Source organism: Rattus rattus, chromosome 14, assembly GCF_011064425.1.
Source record: "Rattus rattus isolate New Zealand chromosome 14, Rrattus_CSIRO_v1, whole genome shotgun sequence".
Classification (NCBI taxonomy): domain Eukaryota; kingdom Metazoa; phylum Chordata; class Mammalia; order Rodentia; family Muridae; genus Rattus; species Rattus rattus.
In genome coordinates, this window is record NC_046167.1 from 18,505,544 (window position 1) to 18,525,198 (window position 19,655).

The 19,655-nt window shown below is 38.0% G+C and overlaps 1 protein-coding gene across 2 annotated transcripts in view; it reads right to left on the reverse strand.

The window, feature by feature from the left end:
• Positions 1-417: 417 nt before the first annotated feature.
• Positions 418-19,655, reverse strand: part of LOC116883173 (aldo-keto reductase family 1 member C1 homolog) — a 30,566-nt gene continuing 11,328 nt past the window's right edge. The window contains exons 2-10 of one of the 2 annotated variants that reach the window (XM_032884209.1): positions 16,991-17,112; positions 14,720-14,887; positions 13,832-13,948; positions 12,477-12,554; positions 11,652-11,774; positions 10,222-10,331; positions 9,804-9,969; positions 1,737-1,819; positions 418-686 (exon numbers count right to left, since the gene is read on the reverse strand). In XM_032884209.1, coding sequence (XP_032740100.1) covers positions 644-686; positions 1,737-1,819; positions 9,804-9,969; positions 10,222-10,331; positions 11,652-11,774; positions 12,477-12,554; positions 13,832-13,948; positions 14,720-14,887; positions 16,991-17,074 — 972 coding nt within the window. In that variant the 5' untranslated portion in view covers positions 17,075-17,112 and the 3' untranslated portion in view covers positions 418-643. Of the gene's footprint in view, positions 687-1,736; positions 1,820-9,803; positions 9,970-10,221; positions 10,332-11,651; positions 11,775-12,476; positions 12,555-12,784; positions 13,949-14,719; positions 14,888-16,990; positions 17,113-19,655 lie in introns of those variants that run through there. The other variant, XM_032884208.1, reaches the window with a different exon arrangement.

Here is a 19,655-nt window from a genome sequence, read left to right on the forward strand (position 1 = left end):
CTAAAGCAACATAGCATTAGAATGACTCTGAATGAAATATCGCTATACCCAAAGATCAGGCCCTTGTTCAACTTTCCTGTCACCTCATGGGTCCATACTATTTCCGTTGTGTCTCACCCCCCAATCCAGAACTCTATTATTTAGATGCTGTGGGGGAAGCCAGGCACTGCGGGTCTGTCTTTCCAAGAATTTCTCACCTTCCATACTGAGAACAATGAACTACATGCAATGAGTCACAGGCCAGATGAGCCCTCTCCTAAATACCTGCTGAGTGCAACTTCCCTAGGCCCAAATGTCTCTACCCACCACTTCCCCATAGGTTATCCCTTCCTAAACTCTATCCCCAGGCTTCCACAGAAGTTAATCTTTGGTCTCAATGATTCAAAAAGAAACAAACCACACAAGAAACACTGACAATCCTGACCAAAAAACTTTATAACAAGCGTTCTTTCAAAGTTTGTTGAAAATGTAATGATTTATGTTCTGGGGTGGTGGACCCAGCTCTGGATGAAGGTCAGGCAGCTCGGGCTGAGCAGAAGTGACAGAATATGTCAACTCAGCAGCATCTGGGATGTAATGCCCATTAACATTCGCACTGGGGACTTTGAGACTGTGTGGAGAAATCGGGTCACAGGTCGCCACATTAAAATTCATCAGAAAAGGGATATTCCGGGTGTCCCTGGCCACTAAAAAAGAAAAGAAAAATGTAAAACATTAACACTTGGATTTATTTCTATGGTGGCAAAAGCAGAAATCTATGACGTTATCACTCGAGTTGACCACGTTGTTTTCCTGCCAGATTGTGGAATATGCTATTTTTTTCATTTTCATAAACTTGACTATGAAGAAAATGTTTTAAAAATATTATAACTGAAAATTTCAAATTAAATGTCCTTGCCAAGATCAGAATGATATAGGGAAACAGACATTCACAAAATGCTCCTTTCTTTTGGCTTCTACAGTCAGTCTGCCAAAGCACAGAGGCAAAATCGGGCCACATTTCATTCAGCCAGTAAAGCCGTAAAGGGAATATCCTGTTATTGTGAGTCTGAACATTAGCCATTACACAATAATGTGGAAAATGCAGCTTTTAATTCATTCATTTTTATGCACTACCTGTCAAATGCAACACATTTTGTTTCATTCGGATAAAGAATGTCATTGATAAGATAGATTTCTCTGTCTAATGAGCAAGGTTATCAGATAATTTGTAGATCTTTATGCCTTAGCAAGCTTAAAAACATAAACTGACAAAAATCATTACTTACTAAACTATTTAATAGGTGGCCGGAATTCCTGAGTGTTTGCCACTCCCTGACTTGCCACCCACTGTCCCATGTTATCCTTCATTTTGGTCTATTAATAAATAACACATTTAGCAATGATAGTACATGTTTGTCTTTGCAAACCATTTACCCCTTTAATACCATGGCCTCCGTGGGGCAATATGTGTCAAAACCTGGCGAGAAACATTTTTAGTGACTGTCTTTAATCAATGAGGTGTTGCCCCTGCCCCAATTATTTTTCCCTTGGTTTTACATCTCTTTCTGCATAACTTTTATATTCAGTATTAACATTTTTAAGTCAAAAATGAAAAGTAACAATTGTTAAAATAACTATATTAATGGCAGCTTTCAAAACACCAATGAAGTTTTTGGTTTTCTGAACAAGCATTCACTGGAAAGGAAAAGACACAAAGTAAAATAAATTGTGGCATATTAATCAGAGTGACTTACAATGGAGCAGGTGCATATCTTAAATTTCTGTCCAGGCTATCTAGGATTTTCATATCTTCTGAAGGCAGCTCAAATTCAAACACCTGTTGAAGAATTAGCAACACTTTAGGACACTCCACATTTGCGATTCTCAAAACCCAAGTGAATCACATTTTATTCTGGAAGGCGATTTTTTAAAAATATACAAAACATGTTCTAAAATGTATTAAAGATGTCAAGAAAGGTACCCAAGTATTCAAAGTATGTCAGATAGCAGATTAAAGAAACAATTTTTCTCACATGATGAAGCAGCACAATATAGACAAAGGGAGCTTCAGCTGATGCAAATTTGATGCTATTCAAAGACCACAGAGATGGTTTCCAAGGACACTAAAGCAATTTTCTGAACCATAAAATTTGAATATTTATGTGAATGCAATCAGCTTTCTATAATCCACATGATGAACTGTCAAAATATTAACAATGGTCTTTACAACACAATTTCATCCAAGAATTAGACAAGTATTAATTTTATAATTTCCAAGGAACAAAGGGTTTGACTTGTAGAGGATATCCTCCATGAATATAAAATAATTTTTACTAATTTTTTAAAAACTAATCCTTTTCTTTCTCTAAAAATTAGTGGTAAATAAATACAACAGAGGAAGGTAGGGAGAGATAAGGAAAACAGAAGGGGAAATGAGAAGGGAGGAAGGGAGGGAGGGAAAAGAGAGGGAAGAAAGAAGGGAAGAAGGGAAGAAAGCAAGCTGAACTCTAACACTGGATCCACCTAGTAAAAAGCAGTGAGTGAACTTTTCTTCAGATTTTAAAGAACTAAAGAACTGAGAATACAGTAAGTCATTGTTTTTGATAGATGAGTAGATGTACAATATTTTTTGTATCCATTCCTCTGTTGAAGGGCATCTGGGTTCTTTCCAGCTTCTGGCTATTATAAATAAGGCTGCTATGAACAGAGTGGAACATGTGTATATGTTCTATGTTGGAGCATCATTTAGGTATATGCTCAGGAGTGGTATAGCTGGGTCCTTAGGAAGTGCGATGTCTAATTATCTGAGGAACTTCCAGACAGATTTCTGGAGTACTTGTACCAGCTTGCAAATCTACCAACAATGGAGTAGTGTTTCTCTTTATCCACATGCTCCACAGCATCTGGTGTCACCTGAGTTTTTAATCTTAGCCATTCTCACTGGTGTGAGGTGGAATCTTAGGGTTGTTTTGATTGCATTGCCTGGATGACTAAGAATGTTGAACATTTCTTTAGGTACTTCTCAGCCATTTGATATTCCTCAGTTGAGAATCCTTTGTCTAGCTCTGTACCCCATTTTTGGTTTTGTTCTTTTTTTTTTTTTTTTTTTTTTTTTCCGGAGCTTGGGACCGAACCCAGGGCCTTGCACGTGCTAGGCAAGCGCTCTACCGCTGAGCCAAATCCCCAACCCTTCTGTACCCCATTTTTAATAGGGTTATTTGGCTCTCTGGAGTCTAACTTCTTGAATTCTTTGTATATATTGGATATTAGCCTTCTATCAGATGTAGGATTGGTAAAGATCTTTTCCCAATCTGTTGGTTGCTGTTTTGTCCTAATGACAATGTCTTTTGCCTTGCAGAAGCTTTGCAGTTTTATGAGGTCCCACGTGTCAATTCTTGATCTTAGAGCATAAGCCATTGGTGTTTTGTTCAGGAAATTTTCTCGTGTCCATGTGTTCAAGGCTCTTCCCACTTTTTCTTCTATTAGTCTCAGTGTATCTGGTTTTATGTGGAGGTCCTTGATCCACTTGGACTTGAGCTTTGTACAAGGAGAAAAAATGGGTCATTTTGCATTCTTCTACATGGTGACCTCCAGTTGAACCAGCATCATTTGTTGAAAATGCTTTTTTCCACTGGATGGTTTTAGCTTCTTTGTCAAAGATCAAGTGACCATAGGTGTGTGGGATCATGTCTGGGTCTTCAATTGTATTCCCCTGATCTACCTGCCTGTCTCTGTACAAATACCACACAGTTTTTATCTCTATTGCTCTGTAATACAGCTTGAGGTCAGGGATGGTGATTCCCCCTGAAGTTCTTTTATTGTTGTGGATAGTTTACACTATCCTGGGTTTTTTGTTATTCCAAATGAATTTACAAATTGCTCTTTCCAACTCTATGAAGAATTGAGTTGGAATTTTGATAGCAATTGCATTTAATTGCTTTCAGCAGAATGGCCATTTTTACTATATTTATCCTGCCAATCCACGTGCATGGGAGGTCTATCCATCTTTGGAAATCTTCAATTTCTTTCTTCAAAGACTTGAAGTTCTTGTCATACAAATCTTTCAGTTGCTTGATTAGAGTCACACATAGGTTTGTAGGTTATTTGTGACTATTGAAGGTTGTTATTTCTCTAATTTCTTTCTTAGCCTGTTTATTCTTTGAGTAGAAGAAGGTTACTGATTTGTTTGAGTTAAATTTACACCCATCCACTTTGCTGAAACTTACCAGGCTTAGTAGTTCTCTGGTGAACCTTTTGTGGTCAATTAAGTATACTATCATAATATCTGCAAATAGTGATATTTTGATTTCTTCCTTTCCAACTTATATCCCTTTGACCTCCATTTGTTTTTGATTGCTCTGGCTAGGACTTTGAGTACTAAATTAAATAAGTAGGGAGAGAGTGGGAGCCTTGTCAAGTCCCTGATTTAGTGGTATTGCTTCAAGTTTCTGTCCATTTAGTTTGAAGTTGACTACTGGTTTGCTGTATATTGCTTTTATTATGTTTAGGTATAAACCTTGAATTCCTGATCTTTCTAAGACTTTTAACATTAAGACCTTAAGGGGTGTGAATTTTGTTAAATGCTTTCTCAGCATCTAATGAGATGATCATGTGGTTTTGTTCTTTGAGTTTATTTACATAGTGTATTATGTTGATGTATTTGCATATATTGAACCATCCCTGCATTCCTGAGATGAAGCCTACTTGATTATGATGGATGATCGTTTTGATGTGTTCTTGGATTCGGTTTGCAAGAATTTTATTGAGTATTTTTGTTTTCATATTGATAAGGGAAATTAGTCTGAAGTTCTCTTTCTTTGTTGGGTCTTAGTGTTGTTTAAGTATAAGCATAATTGTGGCTTCATAGAAGAAATTAGCTAGTGCTCTGTCTGTTTCTATTTTGTGGAATAGTTTGGACAATATTGGTATGAGGTCTTCTATGAATGTCTGATAGAATTCTACACTAAACCCATCTGGTCCTGGGGTTTTCTCAGTTTGGAGACTTTTAAAAACTACTTATATTTCTTTAGGAGTTATGGGACTATTTAGATGGTTTACATGATCCTGATAGAACTTTGGTACCTGGTATCCGCCTAGAAATTGTCCATTTCTTCCAGTTTTCCATTTTTTTTTGTCAAATATAGGCTTTTTTAGTAGATCTGATGATTTTTTGAATTTCCTCAGATTCCGTTGTTTGTTTCTCTTTTCATTTCTGATTTTTCTTAATTTGTATATACTCTCTGTGCCCTCTGGTTAGTCTGGCAAAGGTTTATCTACCTTGTTGATATTTTCAAAGAACCAGCTCCTGGTTTTGTTGATTCATTGTATACTTTTTTTGTTTCTACTTCATTGATTTCAGCTCTGAGTTTGAATATTTCCTGTCATCTGCACCTCTTGGATATATTTCTTTCCTTTTGTTCTAGAGCTTTTAGGTGTGCTGTCAAGCTGGTAATGTATGCTTTCTCCAGTTTCTTTTTGCAGGCACTCAGAGCTGAGTTTTCCTCTTAGCACTGCTTTCATTGTATCCCATAAGTTTGGGTATGTTGTGCCTTCATTTTCATTAAATTCTAAAAAGACTTTAATTTCTTTACTTCTTTTTTGACTAAATTATCATTGAGTAGAGCATTGTTCAACTTTCGTGTAAATATGGGCTTTCTTTTGTTTTTGTTGTTATTGAAGACCAGCCTTAGTCCGTGGTGACCTGATAGGGTACGTGGGATTATTTCTATCTTTTTGTATCTGTTGAGACCTGTTTTCTGACTGATTATATGGTCAATTTTGGAGAAGGTACCATGAGGTTCTGAGAAGAAGGTGCATCCTTTTGTTTTAAGGTGAAATTTTCTATAAACATCTGTTAAGTCTATTTGGTTCATAACTTCTGTTAGTTTCACTGAGTCTCTGTTTAGTTTGTTTCCATGATCTGTCCATTGCTGAGAGTGGGGTGTTGAAGTCTCCCACTATTACTGTGTGAGGTTCAATGTGTTCTTTGAGCTTTAGTAAGGTTTCTTTTATGAATATAAGTGCACTTGCATTTGGAGCATTAATGTTCAGGATTGAGAGTTTGTCTTGGTGGATTTTTCCTTTGATGAATATGAAGTGTCCTTTCTTACCTTTTTTGATAACTTTTGGTTGAAAGTTGATTTTATTCAATATTAGAATAGCTACTCCAACTTGTTTCTTGGTACCAATTGCTTGGAAAATTGTCTCCAGCCTTTTATTCTGAGCTAGTGTCTGTCTTTGTCATTGAGGTGTGATACCTGCATTCAACAAAATGCTGGATCCTCTTTACATATCCAGTCTGATAGTCTATGTTTTCTTTTTTATTGGGGAATTAAGTCTATTGATGTTAAGGAATAGTGATTGTTGCTTCCTGTTACTTTTGGTATTAGAAGTGTAATTATGTTTGTGTGGCTCTCTTCTTTTGGTTTCTTTGCAAGGAGATTACTTTTTTGCTTTTTCTAGGGTGTAGTTTCCCTCCTTGGGTTGGAGTTTTCCATCTATTATCCTTTGTAGGACTGGATTCGTGGAAAGATATTGTAAATTTGGTTTTGTCATGGAATATCTTGTTCTCTCCATCTGTTAATGGAGAGTTTTGCTGGATATAGTAACCTGGGCTGGCATTTGTGTTCGTTTAGTGTCTGTATGACATCTGCCCAAGGGTCTTCTGGCTTACAGTCTCTGTTGAGAATTCTGGTGTAATGCTGATAGTTCTCCCTTTTATGTTAATTGGCCTTTACTCCTTACTGCTTTTAATATTCTTTCTTTATTTTGTGCATTTGGTGTTTTGACTATTATGTGATGGGGGGAATTTCCTTTCTGGTCCAATCCATCTGGAGTTCTGTAGGCTTCTTTTATATTTATGGACATCTCTTTCTTTAGGTTAGGGAAGTTTTCTTCTATAGTTTTAATGAAGATTTTTACTTTCCCTTTAAGTTCCCTTTGCTCTCTTCTATACCTATTTTCTTTCTTTTTTTTTTTATTATTATTAACTTGAGTATTTCTTATATACATTTTGAGTGTTATTCCCTTTCCCGGTTTCCGGGCAAACATCCCCCATCCCCTCCCGCTCCCCTTCTTTATGGGTGTTCCCCTCCCCATCCTCCCCGCATTGCTGCCCTCCCCCGAACAATCACGTTCACTGGGGGTTCAGTCTTAGCAGGACCCAGGGCTTCCCCTTCCACTGGTGCTCTTACTAGGATATTCATTGCAACCTACGAGGTCAGAGTCCAGGGTCAGTCCATGTATAGTCTTTGGGTAGTGACTTAGTCCCTGGAAGCTCTGGTTGGTTGGCATTGCTGTACATATGGGGTCTCAAGCTCCTTCAAGCTCTTCCAGTTCTTTCTCTGATTCCTTCAACAGGGGTCCTGTTCTCAGTTCAGTGGTTTCCTGCTGGCATACGCCTCTGTATTTGCTGTATTCTGGCTGTGTCTCTCAGGAGCGATCTGCATTCACATTTTGATCATCCGTCTTGAGTTTCATTTGTTCTAGGCATCTAGGGTAATTCAAGCATTTGGGCTAATAGCCACTTATCAATGAGTACATACCATGTATGTCTTTCTGTGATTGGGTTAGCTCACTCAGGATGATATTTTCCAGTTCCAACCATTTGCCTACGAATTTCATAAAGTCATTGTTTTTGATAGCTGAGTAATATTCCATTGTGTAGATGTACCACATTTTCTGTATCCATTTCTCTGTTGAAGGGCATCTGGGTTCTTTCCAGCTTCTGGCTATTATAAATAAGGCTGCGATGAACATAGTGGAGCACGTGTCTTTTTTATATGTTGGGGCATCTTATACCTATTTTCTTTAGGTTTGATCTTCTCATTGTGTCCTGGATTTCCTGGATGTTTTGGGTTAGGAGCTGTTTGCATCTTACATTATCTTTGACAGTTGTGTCAATGTTTTCTATGGTATCTTCTGCCCCTGAGATTCTCTCTTCTATCTCGTGTATTCTGTTGGTGTTGTTTGTGTCTATGACTCCTGATCTCTTTCCAAAGTTTTCTATCTCCAGGGTTGTCTTCCTTTTTGCTTTCTTTATTGTTTCTATTTCCATTTTTAAATCCTGGATGGTTTTGTTCAATTCCTTCACCTGTTTGCTTGTGTTTTCCTGTAATTCTTTAAGGGATTTTTTGTGTTTCCTTTTTAAGGGTCCTATTCGTTTACCTGTGTTGTCTTGCATTTCTTTAAGGAAGTTATTTTTGTCTTTCTTAACATCCTCTATCATCATCATAAGATGTGATTTTGAATCCAAATCTTGCTTTTCTGGTGTATTTGGATATCCATTATTTGCTTTGGTAGTAGAACTGGGCTCTGATGATGCCAAGTAATCTTTGTTTCTGTTGCTTAGGTTCCTGTGCTTGTCTTTCACTATCAGGTTATCTCTGGTGTTAGCTTGTCTTGCTGTTTCTGTCAGTGACTTGACCTACCTGTAAGCCTGTGTGTCAGCACTCCTGTATACCTGTTTTCTCTCAGCCAGATCTCAGTACAGAGAGCTGTGGGGCTGGGTCAGCTCTGGGCACAGCAGAAACTGGAAGGGTCCTGTCTGAGAGTGCTCCTATGAGTCCTGAGGCTTCTAGGCAGGTTGCTTGGAACAGAAGAATTGGTCTTACCTCTGCTTTCAGGTGTGTCAGCACTTCTGATGACTGGTTTTCAGCTCTGGGAGTAGCAAAAACTGGAAGAGTCCGGCCCCTAACTGCTCCTAGGTTTCTGTGCACAGAGGGCACAGAGGGCACTAGGTGGGTTCCTCTTGGGCCAGGGATATGAGCAAAAGTAGTTGTCTCCTCTGAGCTCTCAGGATTGTCTGTACTTCTGAGAGTCCAGTTCTCTCCCCCATGGGATTTGGGTACAGAGAGCTGTGGGACTGGCTCAGTCCATATTTTCAACTCTTAATTAAAATATAATTACATACTTTCACTACCCCTTTTCTCTTCCTCTCTAGAAGTCTCACATATATCCCTGTTAGTCTCTCCCATATTCATGTTCTCTTGTTCTATCACTACATATATACAAATACACACACACACACACACACACACACACACACACACCCTGCTTAATCTACTCAGTATGTAAATATATAAAATATCCAATAAAAAAGAAAATTAAAGATCATCTGCATAGGCAAATCTTCAAGAAAAAAATATTCACTTAGTCAGTGAAGCAACTTCACAAGAAATAAATACATCCACATTACAATGTATGAGTATAGGCCCGGAGAGAGGGCTCAGTGGTTTAGATCACCAGCTTCTCTTTCTGGGCAAGTTCGATTCCCAGTGCCCACAGGGCAGCTCACCACCATCCACAACTGTAGTTCTAGGACGTATGATACCATTTTCTGCCTTCTGCCAGCAAGCACCAGGCACGCACAGCTATATAGATATATATGCAGCCAAAACATCTATATACATAAACTTAAAAATGAGTAACAAAAATAAAATAAAAAATAAAATATGTGACTATGCAGGCAGAGTACAAAATAAAGCAACAATAATCATATCAAAATAGCTATCCACACTTACAGTCTCATTTCAGCAAAGTGCAGAGATCCATTGCAAAGGAGCTGTTCACAGTGCATGTCTGACTTAATGCTGGATCCTAAATCTGTGTGCTCTCTCTAAATCTAAGTCTATCAAGTTAGCTTGACATTTGTGCTTAGTTCAGAGCACTTCTGAATGCAAATGAAATTTCACATGTTTAGGAAATGCTAAGGAGAGTGACTCAAAAAACAAAAATGCCTTGAGAGATTTCAAAGAAGAAAATAGTGGCGAGATAGTGAGACAGTGTATAGAGTCCCAGATGTCCACGGACTCCCTACTCACCTGTATGTTCTCTTTTATCTCATTCTCTTTGTAACTCTGGGCAAGAACGACAATTCCACGTTGAAGTTGGTAGCGAAGGGCAATCTGAGCAGAGCTTCGCTGGTGCTTTTTTGCCACATCACAAAGAACTGGATCATTCAAGAGAACTGGGGAGCTTGGGTCTACCCTGGAAGAAGAGGCAGAAATCTTTAGTTTCAAAAGTTGAGAGTCTTTAGGAGGCTTTGGAACTCATAGGGTACCTTCTCAAATCCAGGTGTCTTCAGAGGACTCCTTGGACCAGCTATATTTCCACCATTGAGATCTCCCACAAAATGCAAATTCTACCCTCTCTCTGAGCAAGTTCAAACTGAGCTTCTGAAATTTGAGTTTATAGTACTGGAAAGACTTCCCCAACTGGTGTTTGAAGTAAATGTCTTACCATCGTTTAGGTCGTTGAGATCCAAGAGCACAGTAGGCAACTAGAACAATGTCCCTTGACTTACAGTAGTTCAACAGCTTGCTCTGGTTCAGGTAGAGATGGCATTCCACCTTTAGATGGACAAAGATATATGATTATATGAGCTTCTAACGTTAATGTAACAGAGAAACATTAAAGGTAAGTACCTTAATAAGAAAATGTAATGTGTTTAGTTCATCAATATAATTTCCTCTGTGTCTTTAACACTTAATTTCATTTCTATATTATCGATATGACACAAAATAATTTTCCTGTGACAATCCAGTTCTATGAATCATATCTTGGAGTTTAATTCTGTTTTGCATTACAAACAGAAAGCATAGTGTTGGCTTGAAGATGCCTCTAGAAATCACTGAGAAATTTAAATATAGGCATATTCAAATTATGTAAGAGAACTATTGTTAATGTCTCTAAACAGAAATGTAACAATGTCTGATAACATCTTCATCTTGGGAGATGTTTTCTACGCTCTCTGAAGGTGAAAATCAAAGGATGTGCTTTGAGGAAGTTCATAAGAATGTTGCAGTAATAAGGCAAGGGACATGGTGCAGTGGGTTAAGATCTTTGCTGCCAAGCCAGAACTGAGATTGCTCCGTGAAACCCACATATTATCTTCTGTCCTCCACATATCTACCATAACACACGTATACACACACACACACACACACACACACACACACAAACATAAACACACACACATACAAGCATAAACACATACACACAAATGTAATTTTAAAAATTAAAGAAAATACTTATATTTCTGTTTTACATTTAATTTGTATTTACTATATTATTACATATTTTACATGGTGTATATATTATATTTTTATAATTATTTTTTGGTAATCTTAAACATTTATTGCTTCTCTGTGGTACAAACATTTAAACTCTTGTGTATTACATCTTTTCTCTTTGTTTTTTTAAATTGGATATGAAATATTTATATAACTCTAATTAAATATTTTATACCATAAGTATAATTCAAATAATATAAATATATGTAAATGTATACTTAATATATATTACAAAAATAGATGTATATTCATTTTATTTAATTAAAAAGTAGTAAAAAAAGTATGTATATATACATATGTATATATATATATGGAGGTATATTTTCCAGATCAGGATGAATCTACTTTTATCCTTAAACACGCCTACTGACAACTGCTTCCAGAAACACTTTAATTCTTCACATTCTGTACCTCTTGGGCACAGTGGTATGCCCTCATTTTCACAAAATTTTAATAATCCAAGACTATATTTTAGAATCTCTAAGTATCACTGATCTTAGAATCTTCTTTTCTATGAAAATAAGATGAATTAAAAAGCGGCAACCAGACTGGAGGCATCAGAATAGAAATAGGAAATGTGAGGTAAAAAGTTCTCACCTGGTTGCACACAGGCTTGTATTTGAGGCCCGGCTTATTCAGAATTTTCTCCAGCTGCCTGCGGTTAAAGTTGGACACCCCAATGGACTTGGCCAATCCCGCATCCTTACACTTTTCCATGGCCTAGGAATGAAAGAGTTATTTTGTTTGTTTGTTTGTTTTTGTTTTTGTTTTTTGTTTTTCTACAGAAATTCTTCATTTTATTTATGTGAGTACACTGTCACTGTCTTCAGACACACCAGAAGGGGTCACCAGATCCCATTGCAGATGGTTGTGAGTCACCATGTGGTTGCTGGGAATTGAACTCAGGACCTCTGGAAGAGCAGTCAGTGCTCTTAACCACCGAGCCATCTTCCCAGCCGGGAAGAAGTTGTTAAGAGTTGTATTTTTATCAAGATAGTTAAAAGAACAGTATCCAACTCTTCACATATAGCTCATTGGCGGAGCCCTTGCCAGAGTGTGAAAGACCCTGAATTTGATCATCACACTAACACTGAAAAAGTCGTCCTGGGGAGACACTGACTGAATGATCCCTGGCACTGAGCGTGAAAAAACCAAAAGACTAAAGATAAACAGAGGAAGGAAGTGTCAACCATACAGAATCCCTGGGTCCCCCCTAAGAAGCAGTGATGACCACACTGAGTATCATGGTAGAATCTAGTCATTCCTGTTGTCCTGAATACCCCACTTCCCACTATAATGTCGTACGAACTCCAATAACACAATCTGTAAACATGAAGAAAGCCTACACCCATAGGCACATTCCAATATTCTCCTATACCCGGTGGTCCCTCCCTCACCTCCGTTGTTCCTCTTCCAACTCACCTCCCATGTGGCACAGAGATCCACTGTGTCAAATAATGTTTTCCCATTCTCATCTACTGGAAACATATCTTCCCCCGGCTGGAACAGAAACAGTCTGCATGTTGATCTGAGTAAACATGGGTGTCTCATAGGAATAGCTAGAACTGGAACACTAAATATTAAGCAGAGCATCATTCTACATATTTATATTTACAGAGTGATTTGCATATGGAATTATAAGGAGTATTTTTAGGTGCATGATTTAGTCTCTTGAATAAATCATGTATTTTTAAATATCTATTATTATTATTATTATTATTATTATTATTATTATTATTATTATTATACAGTATTCTCACAGATCTGCCTGAGGTCTCCTAGCTGTTATCTATTATTTTGTCACTTCTCATTGATACTTCTGTGTCGGGAGCCATTTTGCCTGCTTCTGTGACAGCCTGTCTGGCAGAGTCAAGTCAGGCCAGGGTCTGCTGGCAGATTTCCTGGCCTGCTGATACATAAAACAATAAGAGAGGATACACTTGAAGCTCAAGGAGGGGAGCTGAATGTTCTGTTAATCTTGGAGGAAGGAACAGGGAGGAATAGGGAGGCCTCCGGATGGGTACAGATATCGAATATACACCAGCCATTGTCTCTGTGGGTGGTGACATTGTATCCCACGATGCTGTAAAGTATATAAAGCCTAAGAGAGCTAAATTCAAATCTGCTGCAGCACCGACTGGACAGTCCTCCCATTTCTAACCTTTGTCTCTGAGTCTTCTTTTCTGTCTTTTCTATAATCCTCACTCCTGCCTCAGAGGACTGTTCAACTTTGTACTGGCAGGACCAGTACACAGTATCTGCTGAGGTATTTCTCTATCCCTGAGAAATTCGGTAGTCATACAAACTTTCTATTATTTCCAGCAATAATGAATTTGAGTCCTGACCCTGGCCATTCAGGGGTCTTTCTCTATCTGGGCAAAAGGCAACTAGATTCACTAACGATGTAAATCAGGGTGATATTCAATACTAATTTTGACGGTAGAAAATTCACAGATGCTATAAGAAGGTAATAACCCAGAAACTTGAACTATCTGAATGTCACAAGGAAAAACTGAATAAAATCCAAATATCTACTAATGCAATATAAGAAATGCTTCAACAGTGGCATTTTTGAAGATCAGTTCTAAATCTATAATTCTAGAAATTGTTTGGGCTTCCCATGTTATGATCTTTTGTCTAATCTACATCAAATAGAGTATATAACACAGCAATTGAGATTACAGGAAAATATAATAGAAACCTTTCTTGATCATTGGGAAAAATAGTAGCCCCACCCTTGCCAAAGTTGATCAAGTCTGGTCATTTAAATTGCTTACCTTCATTTGCATTGGATAATGTATAATATAGAGGTCAACATAATCCAGTTGGAGGTTTTTCAATGATTTTTCCAAGCTAGATAGAACCATCTCTGGTCTATGGAAAGTGCACCAAAGCTACTTGCATAAAAGAGTGAAAGTAATGCTGGATTAGTAAATTCTTCACATGTGGAGGTTTTGTGTTACATAATAGCGATACATTTTGTACTATACAGAAAGTACTAATAAATAAATTTTTTTGTTCTGTGGCTTCCATTAATGTGATTTATCCATATCATCATCATTATAAGATGATTTCAATCTTTCAAAAATGATAGAAATTTTCTCAAAAGATCAAACTCCCATCAACTAATAATAATCTTCAGCCTCTGTATTGTATCCTACAGAGATAAGAAACCGATTATTTATCTAATTATTCAATCTTCTCTTCCATTAAGGAATTGGCAGCCTATACCATTGAACAGAAGAACCATGTGAATGTTCTAATCTGTGATGGATACAAGTACATTCACTTTAATCATTAATATGAAAGTTGCTTTTTATTGCTATTTGATATTTAAAGGTAAAAAATAGTTTTTGGAAAACAACATATTGTAAAGTTATCTAGGAGATATAAAAGTCACAATGTCATAGTTTATTGAATCCACAGCCCATGATAAAATATAATCAAGGCTTGGAAAAACAAAGGACTTTGAACTATGCATATATAGATAGTAGGAAGCCATAATCTTTTTGCTTTTCCCGTTGGAACTCACCTATGAATTATATGCAATTAAGAGTTGAACAAGAATGTATATTTTACAGATTAATAATCCAATCAAGTAAGTGTTTGCTTGCTTATATTACATTTTAACTAATCTGTACACCTAAGCACTGCACACACAATACCTTTGTAGTGATGAATATATCTTCTCTTTTCACAATGCCAGCTGCAATCTTGCTTTTAATAGCCTGCCCTACATGGTTTTCAGTTTGGTACACATAGGCAGTATCAATATGGCGGAACCCAGCCTCTATAGCTAAATGGATAGCCTCCAGTGGCTTATTTTCAGGAACCTGAAGGAAGAACAAAGGAAGTATTTAAAGACACAAAGGGGAGTGGCACAAGTGGATCCGATGGTCAGTTCTCTAAGGTAGAAGGAATTATACATTCTGAGGGCATTTTCATACTGCCTTAGTGCTTAATAAGAGTCTTGCTCCTGTCCACTGAAATTCCTGTCCACTGCCTGTAAAATAACAGAATCTACAACAGGAATTGTGAAGATCAAATACACAAGAGTGATTCAGGAGAATCATCTTTTCCTCATATCTCAGGTTAGGTGAGCTTTTGAGGTAGTGTTAATTTCACTGGGTCTTTCCTGGGTAATCACCAGAAGTTCACATCCATGACCTTTGCATACCCACATAGCAATGGTCCATCAGTGACATCAGATCCCCTCAAATAGACCTCACATTCAGTGATTATTCTAGAAAGGTTTATGGGGCTGAGTATATAGGAATAGTCCTGTTACAATTTATGCAGTGGGTCACAGGTACAACAACACAGAGGAAAGGTTCTTGGAACAAAACAGAGAAGAAATACAAGTTTAGTGCTAGATTATCTGTCTTCCCCCTTATTTTCTGCATCCAATTGTAACAATATATGGGAAATCTCATCTGTTTAGAGAGAGCTGGTTGTTCCTCATTTTGTAAACAATTATCCATGTTGGGTTGTTGGTCCTTAAAACAGAAGTTACTTTATTTAGTGAAGATATAACCTGACTTAAATTCAAAATTATTGCCTACTTTGCCAGATTTGCGTAATGCTGCAAACAGTCATATGTTAAAGAATAGAGTCAAACCTCTTTTGCAATTATATTAAAAACTTCAGAGCAGAGCACGGTACACTACCTTGAATACCAATGCTCCCAAAGCAGAGGAAAGTCGATCTCTGTGAGTACAAGGTCTGCCTGGTCTACAAGTTCTTCTCTCCATGAAGTTATAGTCAGTGAAATGGTGACTCTCAGTGCACAGCCCTGAAGCCTCCTCAGGTTGTCTTGCTGCCAACCTACTCAGGCTGAGTCTTCGTGACACTTGCCTTCTCTTTCTTTTTCTAAATTATATTTTGGATTAATTTTATGTGTGATTGTTTGCCTTACATTATGCCTGCGAATTACATGCAGTCTGTGCCCTTGGAGGCCTATGTTGGATTACTAGAATCATGGATGGTTGTAAACCACCATATGGCTGCTGGGAATCGAACCCTGGTCTCTGCAAGAGCAACCAATGCTCTTCACCATTGAGCCAGCTCTCAAGCCTTGCCTCTTTCCCTTTGTGTAGTCCACTTTTATCCTATAAAGTAATTAAGTCTCATCATATTTCTTCACTCTTGCTCTTTGAATATTTCTGACATGGTAAATTGCATTCAGGGCAGTTTGGCCATTGGTACTCCCTACATATCTTTGTCAATCTTAGAGATAAGAAACGTATGAATTCAAAGTTAAAGGAATAATTCACTTATTTTAAAATTCCAGAATCTAAGGAAGATTTGAAAATATGAAATTCCTTCCAGGTGTGCAGACTCTCCTCTTTGGTCACTTCATTTCAGAGAACCTTCTGGACTACTGCATTCTACACTGAAGGCACAGTAGCAAAAACCAGCCAGCATGTCACCCTTACCATTTCCACCATCATCCCTTTGCAGTGTCCCCTCAGTCCCCACAATTGAAAATCATAAATGGAGGATTTACTTAACCCAAGTGCAGCATTATCTGTGAATTTTACTGACAGCTCCCCAACATAGATCTGCAATAGTCCTTGGACATTTTACAAACATTCACCATGCTGATTTCCCTAAGTCTTATATTATTTAATAGGGGAAAATATACAAACAGAGGAAGCCCCTCCTCCCTCCTCTGCCATTAGCAGAGAATCAAGGAAGGTGATGGTGTTCTGGACTGGTAACTGATTCTTCTAGCAAGCCAAGACCAATTATTGAAATTATTGGTAAAACCTTGATACAGAGCAAAGTCAAACTATCTTCTACCTTGCACAGTAAAACAGAACCAGTTGATTCCCACAGAGTCACATAGGAAGTAAGTGACTTGACAGCTTCATCTCCTCTACCCACCCTCAGACAATTGTCTGTTGACCTATCCACCACAACACTACTATTCTTACCTCTTCCGGTTTGTAGGTGCCAAAGCCCAATGCAGGAATGAAGTGGCCATCGTTCAGTTTTACAAGTTGCTGTTTGGAACTCATTGCTTACCACTCTTCTTTCTAAGCAGGTTCTGCAGCTCCTGAACATTTGTAGAACAATTAACTTCTTGGCTAATGGATAACCAGAGGCACACCTCCTCTAATGACAATAATCAGTGTTATCCTATGATTAATGATTAAACAATACTTATGGCTGTGTAATGGTTAACTAGTGACAGGTTAATGGTTAACCAATATAAAAGGGAAGATAGGAAATTTAGAACTACTTCACCTGTGACTTGGTACCATTCAGATCATGGTACCAAGATAAAAGAGAATTTGTGGTGAATCATTAATATCCATGATTTGTTTTAATTAAACTTTTCTTTTTGATGTATGAATTACTGTCAGTTTAAGGGACAATCACTAATTGTTTTCAAGATGGAAATCTTGCAGGGATGGGAGTGTCTCAAGTCTCTCCTTGTTTCAAGCTCAACAGCACTCTAAGTTTTTATGCACAACGATTGAGCAAGCAGTCTAGCATTGAAATTTAGCAAACAAGAAAGCAAGGACAGACTTCAGAATAAAAGCACACCAAGCTGGGCAACAGTGGTCTTGATTCTGACAGGCACAGCTTTCTCTCTCTATTGTCTCTTTCCTATATTTTTCTCAGTGTAGCCACTTTTAGAAAAGGGGTCTTTATCTTTTGAAAGTCTATTTTACCCAAAACTCAGTGTAATAAATAAGAGATAGAATTTAGATAACCATAAAGTTGAAAAGCTCACTAAGAAAAAGTGTAACACCACTAGGCACACACTCTCATACGAGGACATTCCTGAAGGCAGTTTGACCTTATCCAGGTAAAGTCAACCATCCTTGCCTGTTGTTCTTTCTGTCCTATTTGGGAAGCCTAGCACTGACTCCGTGAGAGTGAACATAGCCAAATGTTATAACCTATTTCATCCACCACCAGCATCTATAGAACCTACTGAGGGCTCAGATTTATTCCAATTAAAATGACCATTGCCGTGGTATAATAGCCCTGAGTGTACAGTAGGAGCACTCATATTTTGGTGATAACTACCAGCTGTCTAATTGTACTTAAGACACACTCAACAATGGGGAAAACAGTCCTGGTGTTGAAATCCTAGTCAACTACCTAGGACGAGTGAAATCATAGACCTTTGAGCCGAACCTATAACCACCACTTTATTAAACCATTATAACACATAACTACATTCTAAATACTTGTTCTTATTCTCAAAGTTAAATGTAATCTGTATTCCTCATCAAGAAAACTTCTCTATGAAGCAGATTTAGGCCATTATAGAGAGAAAATCACAAGTAACCAACACACGCACACACCACACACACACACACACCACACACACACACACACACACACACACACACACACACAAACACATCTGTGGAGCCCAGTCCAAACTAACATATTTACAACATAAGTCTGGTACATAAGCCTCAGGTGTTACATAAGACTCCTTATATCCTGATTTGAAGACACCATTGGTCAGCTAGCCTCCTCTCAACATTAGGCTCTTGAAAATTTTAGGGAACAGGGTCAGTGGTTCACTTCCTATTCCTTGCAGGGTGAGGGCACGGTCACAAGGAACATCCAGATGAGGAAGCATAGACTTCTCCAAAGAAGGTAAGGTCAGTGAGTCTTCCAAAGAAGGTGATTGTGATGGTCAAGATTAGCATCACTCAGTTACCAGCAGTTACATTTTGGGGATAGGAAGTTTTGAAGACACCAGTTATAGTAAGGTACTAAATAAAACAAGGATCAAAGACACAAGACAAAAATCAAACATGAGAAAGATTTTGGGAGCCTGTTTGTATACGTAACACATAATTTATTTTTTAACTTAAAAAAGACTTGTTTCCTTTAATCCAGTGTAGGCTATGATGTGTCTGATGTGGCCCAGGAGAGGTGTACACTTGAATGCCAGAAGAGGGTATCGGATCCAGCATACATGGTTTTAAGCCACCATGCTGTTGCTGGGAGTTGAACTAGGGACTCTGGAAGAGTAGCCGGTATTAAATCCTGAGCTGTCTCTCCAGCACAAAGATTTGCCTGGAATCTTTGAAGGTGCATTGATGCTTTTTTGCATGCATGTGTGTTTCTGTCAGAATTCCAGATCCTCTGGAACTGGAGTTACTGACAGTTGTGAGCTCCGATGTGGATGCTGAGAACTGAACCCAGGTGCTCTGGAATAGCAGCCAGTTCAACAATACCTTTTGAATAACTATTTAAAAAAGTAATCTGTTGAATTCTGGAACAAACCAATTTGATTGCCCACCAAAAGAGGGTCAGGGACTGAATATGGACAACAACATGAGAAATGAGAGGCTATCCAGGCCCATCCCTGTGTAAATAATGTTAGAAGAACACCTGAAAATATTTTATGGGAATCAAGAAAGGATTTATCTGGTGAGGCCAGAGGTTAGAGTGGGTGGAGGAGATGAAGCTGTCAAATTACCTACTTCCCATGTGACTCTGTAGGAATCACCTGGTTCTGTTTTTTTCATATTGATTATTGGTTTCATATGATTCTGAGTGTTACTGAATGTTATATTCTGGGAGGGTGTGGCCATTATAAGAGCTCCCAAAGACCTTGAACAA